Consider the following 22365-nt stretch of genomic DNA (forward strand, 5'->3'; position numbering starts at 1 on the left):
ACCCGTGCACATGAAAACCAGGCGCATACACGCAATACGAACGCACAGAACTATATCTGCGAGCGGAAAAGCATTCACTCACGAGGGAGCATTTCTGCTCCGCATACATAAATGCACGGGGCTGTGATGAGTGCAAGCTCGACCCTCCCTGCACGCTCACAACTACTCAAAACTCGCTTGCTCATCAAGTCGAATTTTGAGACTTTGAAGGCGAGGATGTAATAGACAGTCCACTCCTTTGATTGGTCACTTAAAATACTGACCATGACCTTTGATTGGCTGTTCGGTTTGATCACTGACACAATCGAAGACAGGCGGTTGCCTGCAGAACAAAGAGAAACATAATGATATTTAGCGGCTGAGTCTCAGTTTTTTTTTTACCACTTATACTTATGAAAAAGTGTTAGACACAGTAGCAAAAGCTTTAACACTGTTTAAACTGTTTATTCTATTTGTGAAAACTGAAAAAGGGCTAAAAGGTGTCACAAATCTGAAACTGTGTTTTAATGACTCTCTGGAGTCTCCTTGTTAATATAGTCCAGATCTGACAAGTTGGTTCTTGATTTAGACCTGGTCAAATGTGGTCCGGAGGAGAAATGTCAGTGAAATCCCCCTTTTTTCCTTTTTCATAAGCAAAATAGGGGTTTCACAAGTCTGAAAACGGATTTAAAGAGTGTTAAGGCTTTTGCTACAATGTCTAAATATCATTATTTATGTTTCCCTTTGTTCTCTCAGGCAACCGCCTGTCTTCGATTGTGTCAGTGATCAAACCAAACAGCCAATAAAAGGTCATGGTCAGTATTCTAAGTGACCAATCAAAGGAGCGGACTATCTATTCCATCCCCGCCTCCAAAGTCTCAAAAGTCAACTTGACGAGTGATCAAGCGTTGAGCAGTTGCGAGTGTGTAGGGAGGATCGAGCTCGCGCTGGTTACAGTCCCGTGCTCATGGGACTGCATTTGTGCACGCAGAGCAGAAATCCTCCCTTGCAAGGATGCTTTTCTGCTCGCGGACACTGTTCTGTGCTCTTGTATCACGTGCGCGCTCCTGGTTTTTATCTGCACAGGTTTTGAGACTAATTAAAGGCTGTGTGTGTGTGTGTCCTTGTTGCTGATGTAGTATGGGTGAAAGGGAGAAATCCTTTTATTTCTATGCATGTACTAGAGCAATAATTACCAGCAGAGAGGAGAGCCAAAGTGTACATTTGTGTGTTCTACACCGCACTCACACACGTGTTCGTGAGTCTACGCACAAATGTCCAGTACCCCCCACCAACTAATACATAGCTAGGCTTGTCGCTCACACACACACACAAACGTGTGTGTGTGTGTGTGTGTGTGTGTGTGTGTGTGTGTGTGTGCAGCAGAGCTACAGAGCAGGGGTGGAGGAGGGTGGGGGGGGGGAGTTTGTTTAATGGGCGAGACAGGGGACCATGGGGATTAAGCTCCCCCCAGCTGGAGGCTTTAGAGGAAAAGCTGGGGGCTGTTCTGTTAATTCAAGTGGGCTTAATAATGCCTGTGCACCCTCTGCCCCTGACCCTCCCACCACTACATCAGATCTGGGAGGAAATGCATGATAAAGGGAGACAAGCAGGAGGAGGAGGGAGTGTGTGTGTGTGTGTATGTGTGTGTGTGTGTGTGTGTGTGCGTGTGTGTGTGTGTGTGTGTGTGTGTGCGAACAACCTGTGGCCATCTCTACAGTCGAGCAAGGGCTCAGGGGACTTGAGAGATTTCGCCTCCATATTACTTGCACTACTCTCCGGCTTTGGCACCAGGCCTTTCTGTTGCTCCACTTTCATGCCACAGCCAGCTTTGTTGAAGCTGCATTAGGATTAATCAACACCCAAACAATATGGCAAATGCTATCAATTGGGTCAGGCACTGTGCCACTATCAAATGAGGCTTTTTCCTCTTAAACCAATGAACTGTGCACATAACCTGTGACAGTGGATTACAAAACGTTCATTGAAAAAAAAAAAAAAGAAAGAAAAAAAAGACACATGAAAAATAAACCCTCTAAACCCTTCAAAAAAACCAAAATGTTAAACTTGAGAGGATGTGAAACCTATACACCAGGCACCTGTAGAATAACAACAGCAATCATCCAAAGCAGGAAAACTGGCCCAGTATAGACAAGACAATGTTTCTATCCTCTACCACTAGGCTCTTTCACATACGCTTAACTTTACATTAACAAAATAAATTGCATTAAGTGTCCCGCTAAAGGCAACAGCTTCTATGTTTTTCACACAGGAAACACCTTAACATTATTTTAATGCAATGTGACCACACATCACCACCACTGACAATACAGCTTCCTCTCCTGCTGTGAATTAGACGCATCGTACATGGTGGAAATGTACTGCTTTTGTTCACATCGTATGCCGGTGTGGAACTTTAACGCTAATGTTACTACGTAGTGAACAAAAGAAAATAAAAAAGGAAAGTAGATTCAGTCTGAGAGATCCATCATCTGTCATTATGAGACAGTGCTGTTACTCTCTCATCCTCCAGCTCCTTATCTTTGACACCCATATCTATATGGATGTCACACATTCTCCCCATCCCCGGGCCCCTGTGACAGTGGCAGCAGCAGCTGAGGAGAAGCAGGATTTGAAGAGGGAAGACGTGTGTGTATGTACTATATTTATGTATAAACCCACAACAGAAGGTTGGGAGGGGGTCAGCACACAGGTGTTTTTGTGGGAGGGGGGGGAGTTGTTAAAGGTTTAGACTGAACCAGCTGCAGCACCGGTGAAGAGACATGGTGAATTCCCAAACCCCCATTTTTAATCCTGTGTGTTGGGTCTTAATACTCCAATCAAGCAGCATAAGGGCACTCAGTTGGATTAGAAAAATAACCTCCTATCAGCGAGGAAGGCAGCAGGCTGGAGTGGAGTGGCCCAGCTGCTCTAACCTTGGCAAAGGTGACTGAGTTCTCACCCCATTAGGAGGTGACTACTTCACCAGGGGGGGAGGAGGGGTGTTGGAGGCAGGTGACATCTCGTTCCCAGTGATGCTCCGAAGTTGAGTGTCAGTAAGAATTATCTAACATAATTGAAATTAAACAACAATCAAACGAATCAATAATTCTTGTCTGTCAATTATTTTCTAGATCAATCGATAAGTTGTTTGGTCTATTTTTGACCAACTGATTGACCAGTTTCTAAATCGACTAATCATTGCGGCTCCATTCGATTTTTTCTGAACCTGCAGCCATTGGGTGTTTACATATTTGTTGACACATGCGGCCCACACAGTAATACATTCCAGCATGAACACAAACAATCTGTGCAAACCCTTGAGGACATGGGCAGATGATGAAATGTTCACCATGTGGACCCTCGCAGCCACACAGATGTGTATATGGTTTCCTCTTACAAGGGCCGAAAAAATTATTACTCCAATTTTACATTTAAAACATTGTTACTGTTGTAACATTGGACAAAAAGGCATTACGAAGACACATCATACAAAATCTGTCGAAGTATTTGTCCTCAAAATTTAAAGATCTGCTGTAAATTTATATGCAGCTGCTTATATGAGATGACATAAGTTGTTTAGACTCCTTGAACAACAATCATATTGTTTTTCTGACTACATGAATGGCCATTTATATAGTTTGACTAGAGATGCAACTATTAGTTGATTATATGCTGGAGTGGTATCACTGTATTACAGTATACCAGGGTATTTAGCAGTCCAGAAGGTATGATTTTCAATACCGTCAAAAATACAGACTCTGAGTAAATTTAGTGTACACTTGAAGTTTACGAGGAGCGCCTGGCAGCGGCATGTAATCCCCCCTCTGACTACAATGTGGGTCGCAATGGCTGAGTGGCGATGTCCACATTTCCGCTTGTTGACTCCGCAAGAAGTGAAGGCTGCAGAAACGGTGATTCAATGTAACTTTGCTGAAAACTTTACCCAAAATATGAGATATTCCTGTCTTGTTTTGTTTGTGATGTGAATGAAACTCACTAGACTTTTCTTTGTTGGAGCTGATATTCATCTAATGGCCTTCAGTAAGTTTGTTCTCAACATTTATTCAGCCGTTTCTCCGCTGTGGTCCCAGATGAATGGTAAGAGACAGTGTTAATTGTTTTATCTCTGAATTTTTGCCTTGTACTTCCACGTAAGCGCTCATATTCATAACGTATTTTCTGCGCAGTTGGCGGTTTGCAGGTCGGGTCGGGTTTGGATGGTTGATTGATGCGTTTTTTTTGCAGGTTGGGTGGTGCGGATTGGCTCTCATAACAGGTCAGGTGGGTGCAGGTATTAAAAAATCCTGACCCGTGCATCACCACTAGACTATGTCATACATGCTACAATGACTTCTATCACCAACAACAAACACAAATACCGTCATATACTGTATGCCCTGATAAAATGTCAGGAAAAAGATATTGCTCAGGCCTAGTCGATTAATTGGCAACTATTCTGACAGTCGATTAATCCTTTCAGTCATTTTTCATGCAAAAATGTCAAACATCCCCCAGTTTCAGCCCATCCTTTGTGATGATTTGTAGTTTTTCTTAGTCTTACCTGATAGTAAATTGAACATGTTTGGATTTCGGACTGTTGGTTGAACAAGGACAATTTTAAGACATCAACTTGGACTTAAGGAAACTATGAGGGCAGATTAATTGATAAAGAAAATAATGTTTAGTTGCTGTTCTAGTTTTGACAGTGCACGTTTATACCCAGCTGTAGGGTTCCCTTTTTCATTTACAAGAGGCAACAACAGGCTACTATTTGACAGTGACAGACATTTGATCGAGGATATTCATAAAGAGAACATGACTAAAACTGCAGGCTTTTTTATTTGAGATTGAAGTTCTACATGCTTTTCCGATCAGCAGTTTCAGAGCACTTGAGTTAAACACACCGCTAACATAGGATTTCATTCATCTGACAAGCCAGGCTGCATCAAGAGGTTCCCAAATCCTCACATCCTGCTCCCTAGTCTGAGAACACACATCAGCTGGCTCACATCAGCAGCAGCAGCAGCAGCAGCACCACAGTGCAGTACAATCAGCCTGCCACACAGACTGACTGCCAAAGGGCAAACCATTCATGTCTCAAAAGACATTCAGGTTCTAGCTTCAGCAAACAACTCTTCCCTTTTCAGCAGTAAAAGAACTAGTGGTGGTGACAAGACGTTGCCAAGGAGAAGGAGAGGGCACAGCCCTGGACGGTTGTGTTTACCTGTGTTCACTTACACACATGCCCTTTTGTTATATTTTCCCTTGCAAGGGCAAGGTGTAATGGCAACTCCAACAGTGAAGGGAAAATACAGGTAGGCCACCAAGTAAGAGTTTTAGACAGATTTCTGATGGGATCATGCATGGTGGAGTTGGCTACTATTGTCACTTTTGAGCTTGCAATATTTCTTTAATTTGCGTCCTTGGCTGATAGATTCACTGCTCCAAAGCACTACTGACTCCACTGAATATTTTTATGTCTTAGAAACCCAAACTCTCACAATTCTCGCCCGTCACTAAACACACATGTTTGACCAATGGGTTGAGAGTTCTCATCACAGATGAATGCATGCCCTGGACTGAGTTTCTGTTACCATGGTAACTTGAGATTTAGGGGAACAGAGGAGATGTGCGCTTTTTCCAGTCATAAAAAACACCCACCTGCATATAATAGTGTATAGTGCATTTTGTGTGGTGCAAGAGCCATATGATAACAGTAACCGAAACCACTTTTATTGCTTCCCTTTCTGAGAAATGTTATAACAGCTAATACATATCTGGTTTTGGCATTTTTAGAGAATGCAGATAAATAAAACCTAACCAACAAAGGGGTGTAGGAAATGACCATGGCTGTGAAATGACAGTATTCATTAAGAGCTGATTGATTTGGAGGATGACTTTAATGCCATCATTTTGGGGGGGAAAAAGTTGAGCAGTTTAAAGCCAAAATACAAAATATTTTCTATCATATCATATCTATGTCTTCTCCAGAACTTACCACAATTGTACACTGCAGTTATAAAGCAATATTTAGTTACTACTGTCCCAACATTTCCATCTGAATGACAACATGCTGCCAGAAATAAGTGGCATGCATAATTTCCTAACTAACCTGCCTTGATAAATCAGTTGCTTCTTACTGTGGAGCAAGTACCTAATTTATGAACAAATGTCTTATTAAAAAAAAACACTTACTGAGTGTCTTGATTGTGGAAACATCATGTCAGTTCCTTGTTTGGTTGCTTTCCTTCCCAAACACGATTAACTGTGCGCCCTGTGTTTATATTTTCTCCTTGCGTTGGTCCTTTGTCCAAAGCTAGCCCAACCTCAAACAGGAGCTGTCCAGCGTTAGCAGGATGACAAGCTAACGGTAGCTAGCGACTCCCTCCAAAAATAATAATTAAGCGGAATATAAGTGATGCACTTTGCGGCCGTTTGCGAGGTACAAGTCGGTGTCTTGTCTGGGTGATGCAAGACCATTCAGCTGTACATGTGCCGACCCCGTATTTACTGTGTCGGTGAACAGGAAACCACCATCAGTTCCTCGCTGGCTAAGCTAGCTAATTCTTCAAAAGCTGTCAGTCAAAATGATTCATCGCTGTGGCAAAAGCTTTCCGCCTTAACGCACAAGCGGCAGCGGCAGCGATGCAAGCTGAACGCATGTAAATTAACAACGTTATGCACACAGCGGTGGTTTCCTCCGTCGCCTTGTGGTGGCCCTTCAAAGCTTTCAGTTCGCTCTCTTCAACCAGCTGCGACTGCACTGATGAACAAGTGAGAGGAGAGGGAAAAAAGCGTTGTAATTCTCCGAAATAACAAAATGTCTGCGCGTTCGTTTAAGTTGATTCCCGTTTCGTCCAACGGCAGCAAATCAGTCGCGCGAGTGGAAAAAAAACAATCTGCGTTGCCGCTCAAACGGCGAATCAAGTTCAGATTGAAATGTTCCCAGGCTTGCGTTCAACTCTAAACGTTTATCCCTTGAACCGAGGAGTCCTGTAGAAACTGAGTGGATTTGTCAGTGGTGGCGGAGCTAGAAAGTCAGTCCATTCCTGGAGCTGGTAGGCGAAACGCTGCTGAGCTGAACGCCCCACACAGAAACACAGCGGCTAGATGAGCGGTGAGCGCCGCTGCGCATCGCAGATCTACACACCGCAGTTCTACCTCATCAGCCGGCTGATGTCTGAGCAGATAGCGCCTCATGTGGACAGGTCATCACCACACCGTCTCACACTCACAGGAGGTTTACTGTACGGATAGTAGTGCACTGGTTTACTAATGGCAGCATGCAGGGCAGGAATGAGCGTTATTTGACATTCAGCACCATCACCTCCTTTTATCACACAAGGAACAGAACTGAAGGCAGCTAGCTCCCATACTGATACATTTCTAACATGAACAATACATGAACTTTACAACCGTTTTGCTTAGTTTTCACAACAGTGTCAAGATGCAAAACTCTGAATGCAAAGAGCCAAACTGACTCCAGTAAAGTCACTAAATAATATGCACAGTCTTCAGAATACGCAGATTCAAATGTGTATTACTAAATTAATTCAACAAGTGTTTGCAAACCTTTATCCTTATTTGAACAACTTTTTACCCAGGTAAACACCATTGTTGCTAATGACTTCACTTCACCACCATTGCATTACTTTTCTATCCGTAAACTCATTAGTGAGCAAATGTTTGAGGACTGAAAACAGTGCAAACTTTGTGCTAGATGCACAAAAAGTAAACTGATGCAATTAAATACAATCACAATCAGCACCTTGCTTTGTATGAATGCAGGATCTACTGTAGTGTACAGTGAGACAGTATCCATATTAATAGTAATACAACATATTCAATAAAATGAAAGTTTTCTAAAGTCATTCTTACTCTACATTATTTCAAATACTTTATGGCTGCACATTTTGTCATTGGTATTTGTATTATCTTTGAGAAAATGATCATTGCAAAGTTTTGATGGGCATTAGTTACTATTTGACAGCATTATTTAAAAGTGGCCATTTTATTTTACAATGCAACAGTGGTTAAAATTCAGCAATGAACATATACAAGAATGTTATGTTGACAGTTTGATAGCAGATGTGATTTTGAGCCCAAAAGAACATTTCACACAACGAAATTCTGGTGTGAAAATTGTGCCAAAGCTGTTGTCAAATACATACAGTACATAAATCCTGCTTCTCTTCCTTACTGACAACATAAGAACTCACAAGGGTTTGACAGAACAAACATTTAATGAAAAAGAGCATTAAAGCAACAAAATCATTTTTGCAGTCACTGCCAGTGTGCACAGCTGCAGCCAAGAATTTAGAGTACAAATTCCCCCAGCAGAACCCCACCCACCTCAGAAATGTTTGACTTACCACCAACATAGCTCTGAGTTTATGAATGCTGAGAATTAAAGGAAAGGTTTACCATTTATTTATTAATTTAACCATTAAGTACACTCATTCACCACTTTATTAAGTATACCTGTTCAACTGCTTGTTAACGCAAATATCCAATCAGCCAATCATGTGGCAGTAGTTCAATGCATTTAAGCATGTAGACATGGTCAAGACGATGAAGTTCAAACCAAGCATCAGAGTGGGGACGAAAGGTGATTTGAGTGACTTTGAATGAGACTTCGTTGTTGGTACTAGACAGGCTGGTTTAAGTATTTCAGAAGCTGCTGATCTGCTGAGATTTTCACACACAATCATCTCTGGGGTTTACAGAGAATGGTGTGAAAAAGAGAAAATATCCAGTTCTCTAGGTGAAAATGCCTTGTTGCTGGCAGAGGTCAGAGGAGAATGGCCAGACTGGTTTCGAGCTGATGGAAAGGCAACAGTAACTCAAATAACCACTCATTACATTCGAAGTATGCAGAAGAGCATCTCTTAACACACAACACATTGAACCTTGAAGCAGATGGGCCACAGCAGCAGAAGATCACTCCTGTCAGCTAAGAACAGGAAACTGAGGCTACAATTGGCACAGGCTCATGAAAATTGGACAATAGAAGATTGGAAAAACATTGTCTGGTCTGATGAGTCTTGATTTCTGCTGCGACATTCAGATGGTTGAGTCAGAATTTGGCGTAAACAACATGAAAGCATGGATCCATCCTGCCTTGTATCAACGGTTCAGGCTGGTGGTGGTGTCATGGTGTGGGGTATATTTTCTTGGCAAACTTTGGGCCTCTAAGTACCAACTGAGCATCTTTTAAAAGCCACAGCCTACCTGGTAATTGTTGCTGACCATGTCCATCCCTTTATGATCACACTCTACCCATCTTCTAGTGGCTACTTCCAGCAGGATAACATGCCATGTCGCAAAGCTCAAATCATCTCAAACTGGTTACTTAAGTTTACTGTACTCCAATATCCTCCATAGTCACCAGATCTCAGTTCAAGTCCAGTTCATATGTGTGTCTTCATGTCATTAACCCCCATCCACCCATTTCATACAAAGTGTTTACCCACTTTCATCAACGCCCTCTAACTTGATAGCATGTGTCTTGCTCAAACACACATTAGCTGCTACTAAGACTTTAACCAGTGAACTCTCATCAACACTGTGTCTATTCTAATATATCCTACAAGACCACACCAGAATGTTTGTTTTGAGCCATTTACTACACGTGTACACATACATACAGTGCTTTACATGCGCTAAAGCTGTTGGATAACAGTTTTCCAAACATGTTGTAGTGTAAGATTTTTTACTTGTTGATGAGGAGGTATTTAGATTCTTGCCATTAATAAAAGTAGGAATACCGGACTGTGAAAAATACAAGTAAAAAGTTGAGTACATGTACTTAAATACATTCTTCCAAGCAGCCTTTGACTCACTCTGGTATGGAAATTGACTTGTGGAGAATTGGCTGTATATACTCTACATAACTACATACTGCATGTATATAAAGTAACTTATCATATTTAACTTATCTTATTTATCAATACTTCAGTACTCCTTGCACTCTTACACACCTCTGCACTACTTGTATCATTTTTACAATTTACAAAAAAAGGTTGTACCTGTATATAGACATTGTATGTTGTTTCTATATGTATGTATCTATTTTTTCACCTACTTGCTTGTACATAATAGTGATATGTTGGTTTAATCATCTTTTTTTGGCTTTGTTGTCCTTGTTTTGGCTGTATGTCCATGTGTATCTTCCTGAACATTGTTGTAAGTACATTGAGAGCCACAAGAAACTGGAGTCAAATTCCCTGTATGCGCAAACACACTTGGCCGATAAAGCTGATTCTGATTAAAAGCCGTTTTAAAAAGATAAATCAGGTCTTTCTGCTCTTATTGCTGTCTGTTATTGATGCAAGATGTTCCAGTTGTAACTGTATTGAGCCTTATTTGAGATGTCTGCTTAATACCATTCAGTAATAACCTGACAAATTAATGCAGATATTGTGTTGATTTACTGAAAACAAGTTACATATGTACTGAAATGACAGGAAGGCAGGGAAATAGATTCAGAAATGTAAAACATAGTGGTAATGTGGTAATAACATACATGATTTGTAGTAATTGGGCCAGAAAATGCATTAAATTGGTAGAATCTTTAATCGCAGTATGTGAGAAAACATTTATTCAAAGGAAATGTACAAGGAAGCAATAAGAGAGTATAGGAACATATTTTATTCCAATTTAAAACATTTAAAGGAGAAGGCTATGAAAATCATTTTCATGTTTGAATGAGGTTCAGGCAACAGTGGTTGAAATGAAACATACAAAAGAGAAATATGGCTAAAATACTGTAAATCAATAACCATTAGGACCCTTTCATGAGGGCATTGCATGAATACAGTATCTCACCCGCCCACTCCCTCCCCAACCTGACAAACACATGCAATTAAAATGACATTTATTTTAAAAACAGCAGTTCATCATTAATCTTAAATATAGAATAAAATTGTCCTTTTTTTGTTAATTAATCACATACTTAGTGTTTATTTGTTTTAAAAACTGGACCATGAAATTCACAGGCCCTCTGATTTTTCACAACATTGGCACTTGTTAAGAGTCTGGCTTTACAAAGAAAGGGGATTGGCACACTCATTGTACATAATTTACATTTGGTATACTTAAAAAAAAGAAAAAAGAAAAAAAAAATCAAACAAAAATACATTACTTTCAATTTGTACACCACTACACAAAGTTTATTTGAACTCTTTTAAAAAAGTCTTTCATCATAAGTGGTCCTAAATACACATGTTAAGGTGTGTCAACCTTACAAAAGAAACAAAAAAAAAAAGATGCAAAGATAGCTTTTATTATCACTGTATGTCCATCCCTCTACTCAGAATGGATCTCAAGCATAAGCAATAGCCATCAATAGTGTACACACACACGCACGCACACACCTCAGAGTACCAACGAGCGCGTTTGAATGGACGTCTAAGTTGCATGAATGCAGGCCCATTGCAGTGGTGCAGTTTCAGTGCCTTCGACCCAGGGAAAGAATACATAGTCCAATCAAGTAAGGGGGAGAAAAAAAGAAAAAAAAAGAAAAAAAGGAAAAAAAACAAGAGCGGAGAATGGCGGACATGTAAACACACAGCATATTCATTCACTCACTCGCTATTACAACCACCAAAACAATATAATGGCCATTTCAGTACCTTCACTTGGCAAGTGTTTCAATAAATACATTAATACTGAGGCTTAACAAACAAGCTTCATTTGGAAAAAAAGACACCATAATGTAAGAGTCAATTAAGAAAAGTTGAAATAATTTTTCACTGCAGAGATCCGGGTCATGTTACGGTAAAAGTATGAATTCTTGATATCTTTTTTGTTGCTGATTGATTTTGCTTGGCACAGTGTTTTGTACTGGATTGTCCTATAAACCTTTTCCAAAATGCATCCAATGCAGAATAAAGCGAATACAGTACAAGTCAATGGAAAGGATTTCGAAAAACTGACCCAGCTCTTGCTGCTGGCTCTAATCACTGGTAGTGTAGCCATCTGACTTTTTCTGTGTTGGTTCTGGAGACAAGGCATGAAGTCCACATATTGTCAGTAAATGAAAACTAATCTAACTAAAACTAAACAAGAAGGTTTTTAGAGAGTATACGCCATCATGCCAACACTGGTCCCTAGAGTGGTCACCTTCATTTTTGTTTATCATCCTCATAGCAGCCCATTCAAGCCCATTTTCTGGGTGACAGTTCATCTTCATGAGAAAAAGAAAACACAGTTCAGAGAGATGTATGGACTTTCTGATAACCAAGCTGTCATACTGATAAAGAATTTTAACAACACACATACGTATCACCACGTTGTCCTAGCGGTGACAACTTTTCCAAACTTAGCTAAAGGCCCAAAGTGAGCTGAATTGTGGCACCCACAAAAATAAGTTCGGTCTAGCGATCGAGCGTCACCCTATACTGAGACAAACTGGTCAAGAAAAGGCCTTTTAAATGTTGGCTGAAGCACCAAAGATGAACTCTTTACCAATACACGGTGCAAAAACAAGATTACAGCTAAAATAAACTTGGTTCGTCAAAGGCAGAGCTTTGCAACATCTACAATATCGCTTCAACTCTTGAAAAAAAACGTGGCACTTAGCGTTAATATACATGTCCCTCCTTCATTAATTGTTTCAAAATGCACAAACTCTTAACGTACAAGATAATGGCTTTACCAACACAATGTACACATTTGCACGAGAGATTACTCTCACTCAGTGGCTAAATTCAACTCTAGTAATACAAAGGGTGAACAGATTCCCCTTAAACCGAGATCATCATACTGTTTTTCTATAGAAAAGAATATATATCACAAGAAAGTTTGACGTGTAAACCTTTAGGCAAACAATTTAAGATACACAGAAAGATCATGAAAAGGATCTGTAATAATTTCTTTGATGTTTAATCTGCCAGTTCTTTCAATGTGCACAAAAAGGTCAAAATGTCCCAAGCATTCCCTTTTTTTTGACTCCAACGAAGGCAAAGTCAAACATGGAAACACTACCAATGAGAAGATAAGCCAAATATGCATAACCACACAGTGGAAAACATTATAAAAGCCAAGAAGATCTGCACATAATTTGTGAGAGGAGTAAGAGGATGGTTAGGTGCGAGAGATGTGCTGTTACACCTTGGGATACCACACTTGTTTTTAAGCCATTCTCCTCCTCTAAAAAAGGCAAAAAAAAAAAAAAAAGATAGGTCAACGTGAACAAAGAGCCAAACAGCCACCAGATTTCCTTCAGGAATGTCACGTAGGCATCTGTGGACTGCTGCATTCCACCCTCACTGAACCTGCAGCCTTCACCCTCAACAGGATGTCAACACACTCTTAATTCAAAGCCCCCCCTCCCTCGTTAATTAATTGCACCTTTTCCTCTATGCCGTCCATAGAGTCCTTTCATTCTACCAAAGCTGCTAGTAGTAGCCCTTGTGATGAAAAAGTTATGAAAACTTACCTGAATTACATTGTGAAGACAAAAATAGCCATCTATCAACTTTCAGCTTAATGGAATATTTGAACAACTATCAGGCAAGAGACACGATATGGGATTGGTACCAATAGCCAACAACATATCCTTAAAAGTTACAAAAATGCAAGCATCCTCGAACAGTAAATATTCAACCACTAAGTTTTTTGTCTGTTTTCATTTTCCTATTTTGCATAAAGCACAAACCTGAAATGGAAACAATATTTTTTTTCCATTGTCAAGCATTTCAAAACAGAACCTGCGACAACTAAATATATGAAGAATCATTATAAAGATAGAACACTTGTCCATAAAATAGTTTTGATATTTTACAGCAGTATAAAATCTCCTCCCGTCTCCAAGGTTGGAAAAACTTTTGAGCTGAAACTAGGGAGAAAGTCTCATTTACTGTATCAACAATACGTAGATCTGATTGATAAATTAGACATACAAAAAAGAACTATTTACTCTCTTGCTATCCATTACAGTTTATCAAATGTTGGCCGCATATTATGGCAAAATTAAGTTGATTAAAGAGAGAAGCCGTTTGGGTGATGGAGATCAACTTGTGACTTAAGCTAACTGGCAGCGCAAAAGCTTTTTTATTTTGTCTACAACTAAACTATTGCACTGTACTAATCTGGTCTCATCATTCACGCGTTGTGCACAGGAAGATTATTTCTCACCATCAAAAAGGAAACAAAGAAAATCAATCACAGTACTAATACATTTGTGATTCAGATAACTGTCGACATCGAAGAAATGCCACACAAAGTGTATGCCATGAACATCTGAATGGCCCAAAACCGTAGAAAACTTGAATTTGACTATAGCAGTTCCCAAATATGTTTTGTTAGTATCTGAACCACTTAAGGGATGAGCGAGATACTGGCAACGTAATGATATTTACAGAAAAAAAAAAAAAAAATGTTGTTTCAAATTGGCCATGTGATACAAAATTACAGTGGAGTTGATATACAGTATGTAAATACCGGTGGTGCCGTCTCTGAAGTTTCTTTTGTTTTACGGTGTATATTAACACTTTGAAATGAGGGGCAGTGTAAAAAGAACATATTGTGACTCTTTCTGGAGGGGTTGCATTCCTTTGAGTAGTCATCTTCAATTTCCATATATAGCAGTAATAATATAATCAAGACGTTAACGTAGCTGAAAAGATTTGAACTCCAGAGAACATGTAGTCATCTCTGTGTAGCCCTCACTCTGTGTGAGCAGCATGAAAAATTTATTTACATTCAAAAGAGCTCGTTGACTCTTGATTTGGGGCATGGTTAACAAAAAAAAAACAAAAAAAAACAAAAAACAAAACAAAAACACAATTAAAGACCCAGAGGAACCAAGTACCTCACTGCACCCCAGCATTGCCTGATAATAAATTCCTATCATCATAATTAGTCACCCCTTCGCAGTTGAGTCCAAGGTCGCTGTAGTGTATCGCATGCATGGGTTAAATAAGAAGAAGGGGAAGAGAGCCCTTTGTCCATAAAAGCTTAGTCGACTCAGAGAAGGCCCTCTACCCGCCTCAAACACACAAGCACTGGTGATAATGTAGTGTAAAAGAAAGCAAAAGATGTGAGCCACGCCCCGGGCCTAATGACGGACAAGAGGAGCCCCGTTTCAGACCATGACCCCAAGAGAGGGCGACAAATGGAGTTAAGTGTTATATTTGAGTGTGTTTCATGTGCAAGAGGAACAATTAATAGAATCACAAAACCATTCTTAAAAAATAATGATGGGCAAACCAGCAACCAAGGAGCTAGGTGGACAACAGGGTCAGTATATGGATAGTTGGTCTTGTAAAGTAATGAAGCAATGCTTATCTCTTCGAGCAGCAATATGTTTCATGCAGATGTGTATGTTTCTGTAAGTGGACTCTGCATTGTGTGTGTGTGTATGTGTGTGTGTGTGTAAGGGGGGGGGGCTGCAGGTCTCTTGCTTGCTCTCTCTCCTCCCTCTCTTTCCATTTCTTTTTTTTTTTTTTTTTTTTTTTTCACACCAGGTTGTATTCTTTGAGGTTGAGCTGCAGGATGGTGTCTTTGACCGCCGCAAAGACGAAGCGGATGTTCTCTGTGTCGGTGGCGCACGTGAAATGGGAGTAGATGATCTTGTCACTGTCTGGGTTCAAGTCCACAAACATCTTCAAGATGAACTCCCGGCCCGCCTGGGCGTCCCTCTGGGGACCTGGGAGGAGGACAGACGGTTAGATTTTAATTTCTGTTCTTTTACTTCATGTTATTATTATCTTACAAATCATAATTAATAAATAGACATTGCTTCCTTTTACAGGGTCATGAACCACAAGGATTGAAAACTGCTAGTTGAACCACATCACATTGTAGTTCAGCACTGTAACCACAAGGTGTCACTCTACAATCAAAAATATACTGAAAGTACAAGGTTCTTAGATTAAGTTAAAAAACTACAGGGAAACAAATCACTTGTGTGCAAATTATGATACTGACAGTGTTAGGATACAGCCACTTTCACAGTTATGATAGTAGCCGCCTAATTTGATTTTCATAATGGTTAAAGGCATTTAAAGAAAGGCTGCTTAAAAGTTTATCACTACACTACAAAAGCCTTTGAGGGACAGGCAGACTTTAACATTTATAACTCTATGAAGATATCTGATAAAGTAGAGGGTAAAAGAAAAAGAAAAACCAAACTACCGTCAAACTCTGGGAAGTAGTCAACCAGGTGAGAGTACATGATCTTCTCCTCCAGCAGGTCCTTCTTGTTGAGGAAGAGGATGACAGAGGAGTTTTGAAACCAAGGATATGTGATGATGGTCCTGAACAGGGCTTTGCTCTCCTCCATACGATTCTGAACGTCAAGGAGGGTAGAGATAGTTAGAAAGAAAGCACAAAGAACTACAACCTTAGGGTAAATTCAGAATACAAAATTAATTATTTAGTTCATTCTTTACTATAAACACAATTAAATTAAGGTTTTAGCATTTCTGGCCTTGTGTACAGATGTTACAGTTACTATTAACATTACAAAAGTTATTACAAAGGTTACACATTTTTTGACAGGATTGTCTCTGAGGATTGTTTGGGTTAACACTCAATTAGCAGCTCTGAGAAGTCTTGTGTGAATCTGTCTTTTGTGTATCTGCCAGGTACATTACTGGTGGCGAGTCTGTGAAAGTGGAAAAGTATAGTCCTTTACTCCCTGGTTTTAAGCTGCTAACCTCTGAGGGTCATGGCCTTGTCTTTGTTTACCATTTACCTACAGCTGTATTTGATGAACCTTTGAAGACTTAGCAGAATAGAGCGAATATAAAGAATATATGTGATAACCCACAAAAACTGTTGACTTGCAGTGGAGTTTACTTTGGACTGTATTTTTGTTGTTTGTGTTGCCTTCTAATTGGATGAAGGGTCAGATCTTACCAGGACTTACTTAAAAAATAAACTGATAGAAACCACCCAGTCGCCAGGAAAAATACTACCAGGCCAGCGTTAATAAACATCCAGCCAAATGAAACAAACATTCAGTTTTTCTAAAAGACAAACACATGCCAGCAGAAACAAAAGAGCACTTACCGAATTAAGTGTATATGTGACTTTCTGTTGCCATTGCCTTTTTCTTAAAATAATTTTTGGACTATTTATTCATATCTTGCACTGTTCTGTAATTCTCTGGTTTTATCTGTTTTAGCTTATTTTATCTTCTGTTTTATTTTACTCTTTTAAATCCTATTTATGCATCTTTTTACGCCTTGTGTTTCTTTTACATCTTATCTTAATGCCTTTAATGATTTATTCAAATAGCCTTGTTGAAAGGTTTTATACAGATAACCTTGCCTCGCCTTACTAAATGGTGCTATATACTGTATATGCTTCATTGCCGGCACAAGACAACCACAAAAAAGATTTTCCTTGTTAAGTGAATTGACACAGGCATGCTACCACATTATACAATTTATTTGTCCAAACTAAACTGTCTAGCAAACATGAGAAGTGGAGTGAGTGGATTGGGAACTCTACTGATGTAAACTACTAAAAGCTGAGAGCTGCTGTTAAACGCGATTCCTACTTCTGATCTGAAGTCCCTGCCAGCATCACTCCTACAGTTTCATCTCAGCAAGTCATAATATGATTCTGGCCAGACTTGACCCGATGAAATCAAAGACATTTGAAAAAGGCTCTGACTGGCCTGAAGGGTCAAAGTCTCTGTCTTGAGCCTGTCAACACTTCAGGATAATCTCTGCGGACTGTGATGCCTAAACGCTGCCCGGCCTCATCTCAACCGTCAAACATTTAGAAACAGAGCTTAGTGACGGCATCAGAATAGTCTAGTGTGGCCTGCTGCACCACCTGTGACCGAGTACACATTACAAGGAGGAAAAGCAAATAAGCAGTAACCTGCAAAAATAAAATCATATCCTTGTGTGTTCAAAAAAAGCAGCACACCTGAGCAGACCCAGTGCAGATAAAGTACAGTATGTCGGAGTGAATAAACACCGACGCTGGTGCTCTGTTGACCATGAAGCTGCACTGATGTACAGCAGATATAGTGAGTCAAGATGGCAGCTGAGTCTGGTTTATGAAAGCCAGTTGTCATATGACCAGGTCAGAGAAAGGGTTTGTTGTCAGAGAGGAGCAGAGGGCATGCAGGGGCTGATCACATTAGCTTTATTAGCGATAATTCTATCTGAACAGTCGGGGGAGGCAGCCGACGACATGGAAAAACAACGTATCTGTGCAATAAACAGATAGAAGACCTCTATTCTGCCTTCAAGAGAGACTTATCAATAATCACCACTTTGCTGGGGTTAGCCCCAAATGGCATATCCCGTCTGATCTATTTTTTTAAGTCCCAAAAAAGTTTTCTATATAAATGTGACATATTTAATTATTGTATAATGTTTTTTTTTTTTAACCACACGAGGGCAACAGTGACATTTTATCACCTTATGAAGTTGATACGTGTTAGCAAACAGTTGCTTATTTAATCAAGCAGCAACATTAGCATTTATTTGGAGTAGTGAAAGGGTCAAAGAGCTGAGGGTGTCAGGTGATAATGCTCTGTGTGTTTGTCACCTTTCACATGACATGTAGTCATTTGATCCATTGTCAATATAAAAATATTGATAAGTGCAGCTTTTATTGCGAATGTGTAAACTACATGTCATTGTCCAATTGATGTGAATGTTTGCAAATGACGTCAATAGGCTGTTTAAGAAGCTTGATTTAAAATCTTAGTTAGATTATTTCCTACCAGACCAAGCTTGACACAGTGAAAACCTGCATGTCTTATCTTGTTATGGCAGTTAAATTATGACAACAATTAAAGCCTCATTATGAATATGTAGTGTTGAAATGTCGTGCTGACACTCAACAATTCAGAATCCACACATGTGTCTGTGTCTCACCTCGTTGTCTGACTCCACCAGGACTTGGTCGTACTCGCTGAGCGCCACCAGAAACATGATTGAGGTGACGTTCTCAAAGCAGTGGATCCACTTCCTCCTCTCTGACCTCTGACCCCCCACATCCACCATCCTGAGTGGATATGCATGATAAGATAGAGGGCCACCAAACAGGGCGGAGAGAATCACATAAAAGAGAAGAAATTACAATTGGCTCTAAATCTATCGCTCAGAGTCTATTGATCTTCATTCTTTAGATATTAAACCTTTATCATTACCTCTATCTCAAATATTTAACTTCTGTTCAACCTTTGTAACTATGGGTGTCAAACAAATCAAACTTGACACAGAAAATCAGAATACACATGTCTCAAATCAAGCAAGTTAATTTAATTACATGTATAACATTTAATTTATTTAAAATGTAATAGAGGCACCACAGAGGAAACCCTGAAGTGATTGCTGAGGACAAACCACTGGCCAAGTATCTGGTTCACTTCAGGACAGAAGTAAGATTTTAAAGTAGAAGATTTATCAGTGCAAAGAGGCATTCATCTTGCAATTTTTGTTTTTTCATTTTCAGATACACTAAGCTTTGTATCCAGTGGTGGCCAATCAATATATTTTAAGGCCAGTGTGGCGTGACTATTACTGCCGAAGACCACTTCAACATCTTGTGAGTCTAGTGTAGTTCAAGCCAAACACCCCTTTTGCACTGAGAATATAAGCAGAAGAAACGTGAACCGAGAACCTGCAGCGTGAATCACAGAGAGGACAGAGCAAACCTTCCCTGAGGTGAACTGAAATAACTACGAGGAAGTGTATGTGCAAACAACGCCATCCTTATTCGGCAAAGTAGATGCAGAAGAGCCCATGCAGGTAATAGAAAATAAATCTACAAAATATTTTCCTGTTTGGAAGAGCCACTAAATGGAAGGGATATGAGAAAAGAGATGAGGAAAAAAAACAATAAAAAAAAGAATTGGCAAATCAGCAAAGAAATATTGAAAAGTGCGGGAAAATTGGAACAAGCACTTGTAAGGCGTGATATGTGGGTTTTGATTTTAGGGTAGGAGACTTGGATCGACTCTTGGATAAACTGGTTTCCCCTGTTCTAATGTTCACTTTTTTTGTTTGGATGAGTTTTCTCCTTAAATTACCAAAACAAAGAAAAGGGAAATTAAAGAAATTGAAGAACTAATGCTGCTGGATAAGAATGGAAGAGGGGCAGAAAGAGCAAAAGTCAGATTGACTGATCTGTCCATTTTTCCTGCTGTTACTCTTCGAAGATCAGGCAACTAAACTGTGACAGAAACCTGAAGAATCTGAATCAGTCCATATAATTTTCACCTAATACCCAATATCATTTGGCAGCCACACAGTGAAACTTTGATCGCACATCATAGGGGTGAACTCATTCAGCGAGTCCGCCAGAAGGAGTGAGGGCATTGATAAATGGAGTCCTCCAGAAGAGCCAGCCTAAAATAAAACTCCTTCACATCAGACGACCTCCTTTCTTTCCTCTAGCAAAGGATGAGTGACCTACTTAGTACGATAAGCCCTCCTATGCTGGATAAGCCAAGTGAAATGACATTTTCTGTGACTTCAAAAGCCAATTAAAAGAGAGGGAAGCAAGCCTAATGGAGATGTTTGTCTATGAAAGGCTTCCTTGTTGCAGCTACGGCCCTGTTGACTGCAAGCACAAGCCGTACAGTCCCACATGTGCTCGTTACTATCCACACATTGGGCTGCGGAGCTTCTTATCCTGCATCAAGTGTGCTCTGTGTTTAATTACAGGAATATTATAACACATTCTCATTCTCAGTTAGGAAAACTAAATAATCATGCTCTTCTCCAGCTCACATTTATTCCCACTTCATATTTGTATTTTTGGTCCTTTAACATAAAATTGATGTCATTGAGAGCATGTAGTGATTCACCATCAGCAGAGCAGAGCCTATCGGATAGCCGCAGCAGGGCTGCTGGGAACCTCTTCAGCACAACCGCATTGCAAGCAGAGTTATTTCTAGCCTTGCCAAGCGTAGGAGGGGGCTGACATGATGGCTTCCTATCGATTTGCACTCTACTGTAATCGCTCTTGTTCCCTGGGTCTATCTCTATCTCCTCATCTTCTCTCTTTTCTTTTTGTGAGAGAAGAAGGAGGGAAAAGCTGTATTGGTAGCCAGTCCTAAGCCTGTCTCTGAACCAAGTCCTGAAAGGCTGAGTCTTTGGGCTACACTGAGAAGCTAGGAAGGACTCATGTAATAATACGGCCTTTTATGAGCATTTCAGTTTCTGAACATGTGAATGTCTTAAGAGTGCAGCCATAGTATCCATATTCAAATTATTTACACAACTTTTACTTTTATTCATTCATCTAGATACATTTATATTATGTTTTATGTATATTTTTTATGTATAATTAGAGATTGTAGTTAAGTGATAATATGGTGGATGAATGTATAATTCAGGGCAGCAACTGATTTTCATTATTTACTAATTGATTAATTATTTGAAAATCCTGAAAAATGCCCATCACAACTTCCAACCCAAGGATAGTCAGTTTTTGAGCACATAATAAAAACAAACAAACAGCAAATCACATAGGAAACCCTGCAACTAGGGAATGAAAAAATAACAATAACAAAACAGCTGCCAAATAATTTTCTGTCAATTGACTTAATCAACTAACAGCAGCTCTTATAGAATCTACTATAACATTACACATTGAATATACTCAAATAACAGAATGAATTCAGACATTAGGGTTTCACGCACAAATGGAGACATAAAACAAGTCGTAGGTGACATATTAACATGCTGACTCAGACTTCAGAGCGCCTTTTGGATTTTAAAATGAAAACAGAACACTGGTAGGGGGTGAAAAACTAGAGTTAGTCAAAGTAGTGTAGTTCTTCTTCTACCTGAAAATGATGCTTTGCAAGTCGAAAGGGTATTCTATGATCCCAGTGGTTGGGATTCGAACCCTAAGCACATCCTGTTGGGTTGGTAGATAGGACGGTTCGGCAATACGATCCAGATCACTTAGATAGCTAGAGACAGGAAGGACAACAAACCACAGAGAGAGAGACAGAGAGAGAGAGAGAGAGAGAGAGACAGAGAGAGAGAGAGAGAAAGAGAGAGAGAGAGGAAAGAGAAAGTGAAGCATAACAGCAGATACAGCATAACCCCCTCCAAAAGCAAGTGGATCAGTCCAGATGCAACCAAAGAAAAAAACATTCCCAAGAGTTATGAGGGGATTAGGTGACGTTTTGTACCACTATCCCCAAATTTTCTTAGAAATTTAGCTTCATCCTTGATGGCAGCTCCCAAAGACAAAACAATTGTCATTTTATCTTCTGTTTCCACCCAAAGAGTGAAGGTTTATACATTTAAAAGGAGACAGGAACTTTTAACTTGACTCCAAAAAAAAAAAAGAAAAAAAAGAAGTATTTAGCACTCAAGAGGCCAGCTTTGACTGCCTGGGTGCAAATGAAAATTAGTGCCTTCCCAGCTAGTCTTGACAGGAGGGTTG

The 22365-nt window shown here is 39.8% G+C and overlaps 2 protein-coding genes across 4 annotated transcripts in view; both read right to left on the reverse strand.

Moving 5' to 3' along the window:
* Positions 1-7176, reverse strand: part of tle5 (TLE family member 5, transcriptional modulator) — a 48441-nt gene extending 41265 nt beyond the window's left edge. The window contains exon 1 of one of the 2 annotated variants that reach the window (XM_042417425.1): positions 6178-7176. In XM_042417425.1, coding sequence (XP_042273359.1) covers positions 6178-6204 — 27 coding nt within the window. In that variant the 5' untranslated portion in view covers positions 6205-7176. The remainder of the gene's footprint in view (positions 1-6177) is intronic. The other variant, XM_042417424.1, reaches the window with a different exon arrangement.
* A 3436-nt stretch (positions 7177-10612) lies between these two features.
* The window catches only part of LOC121900200 (guanine nucleotide-binding protein G(q) subunit alpha-like), a 36766-nt gene continuing 25013 nt past the window's right edge, over positions 10613-22365 (reverse strand). For both annotated transcript variants that reach the window (XM_042416277.1, XM_042416276.1), the window contains 4 exons: positions 21755-21883; positions 18834-18963; positions 16123-16276; positions 10613-15634 (listed from right to left, as the gene is read on the reverse strand). In XM_042416277.1, coding sequence (XP_042272211.1) covers positions 15444-15634; positions 16123-16276; positions 18834-18963; positions 21755-21883 — 604 coding nt within the window. In that variant the 3' untranslated portion in view covers positions 10613-15443. The remainder of the gene's footprint in view (positions 15635-16122; positions 16277-18833; positions 18964-21754; positions 21884-22365) is intronic.

This window comes from Thunnus maccoyii, chromosome 7 (assembly GCF_910596095.1).
Source record: "Thunnus maccoyii chromosome 7, fThuMac1.1, whole genome shotgun sequence".
Lineage (NCBI taxonomy): Eukaryota > Metazoa > Chordata > Actinopteri > Scombriformes > Scombridae > Thunnus > Thunnus maccoyii.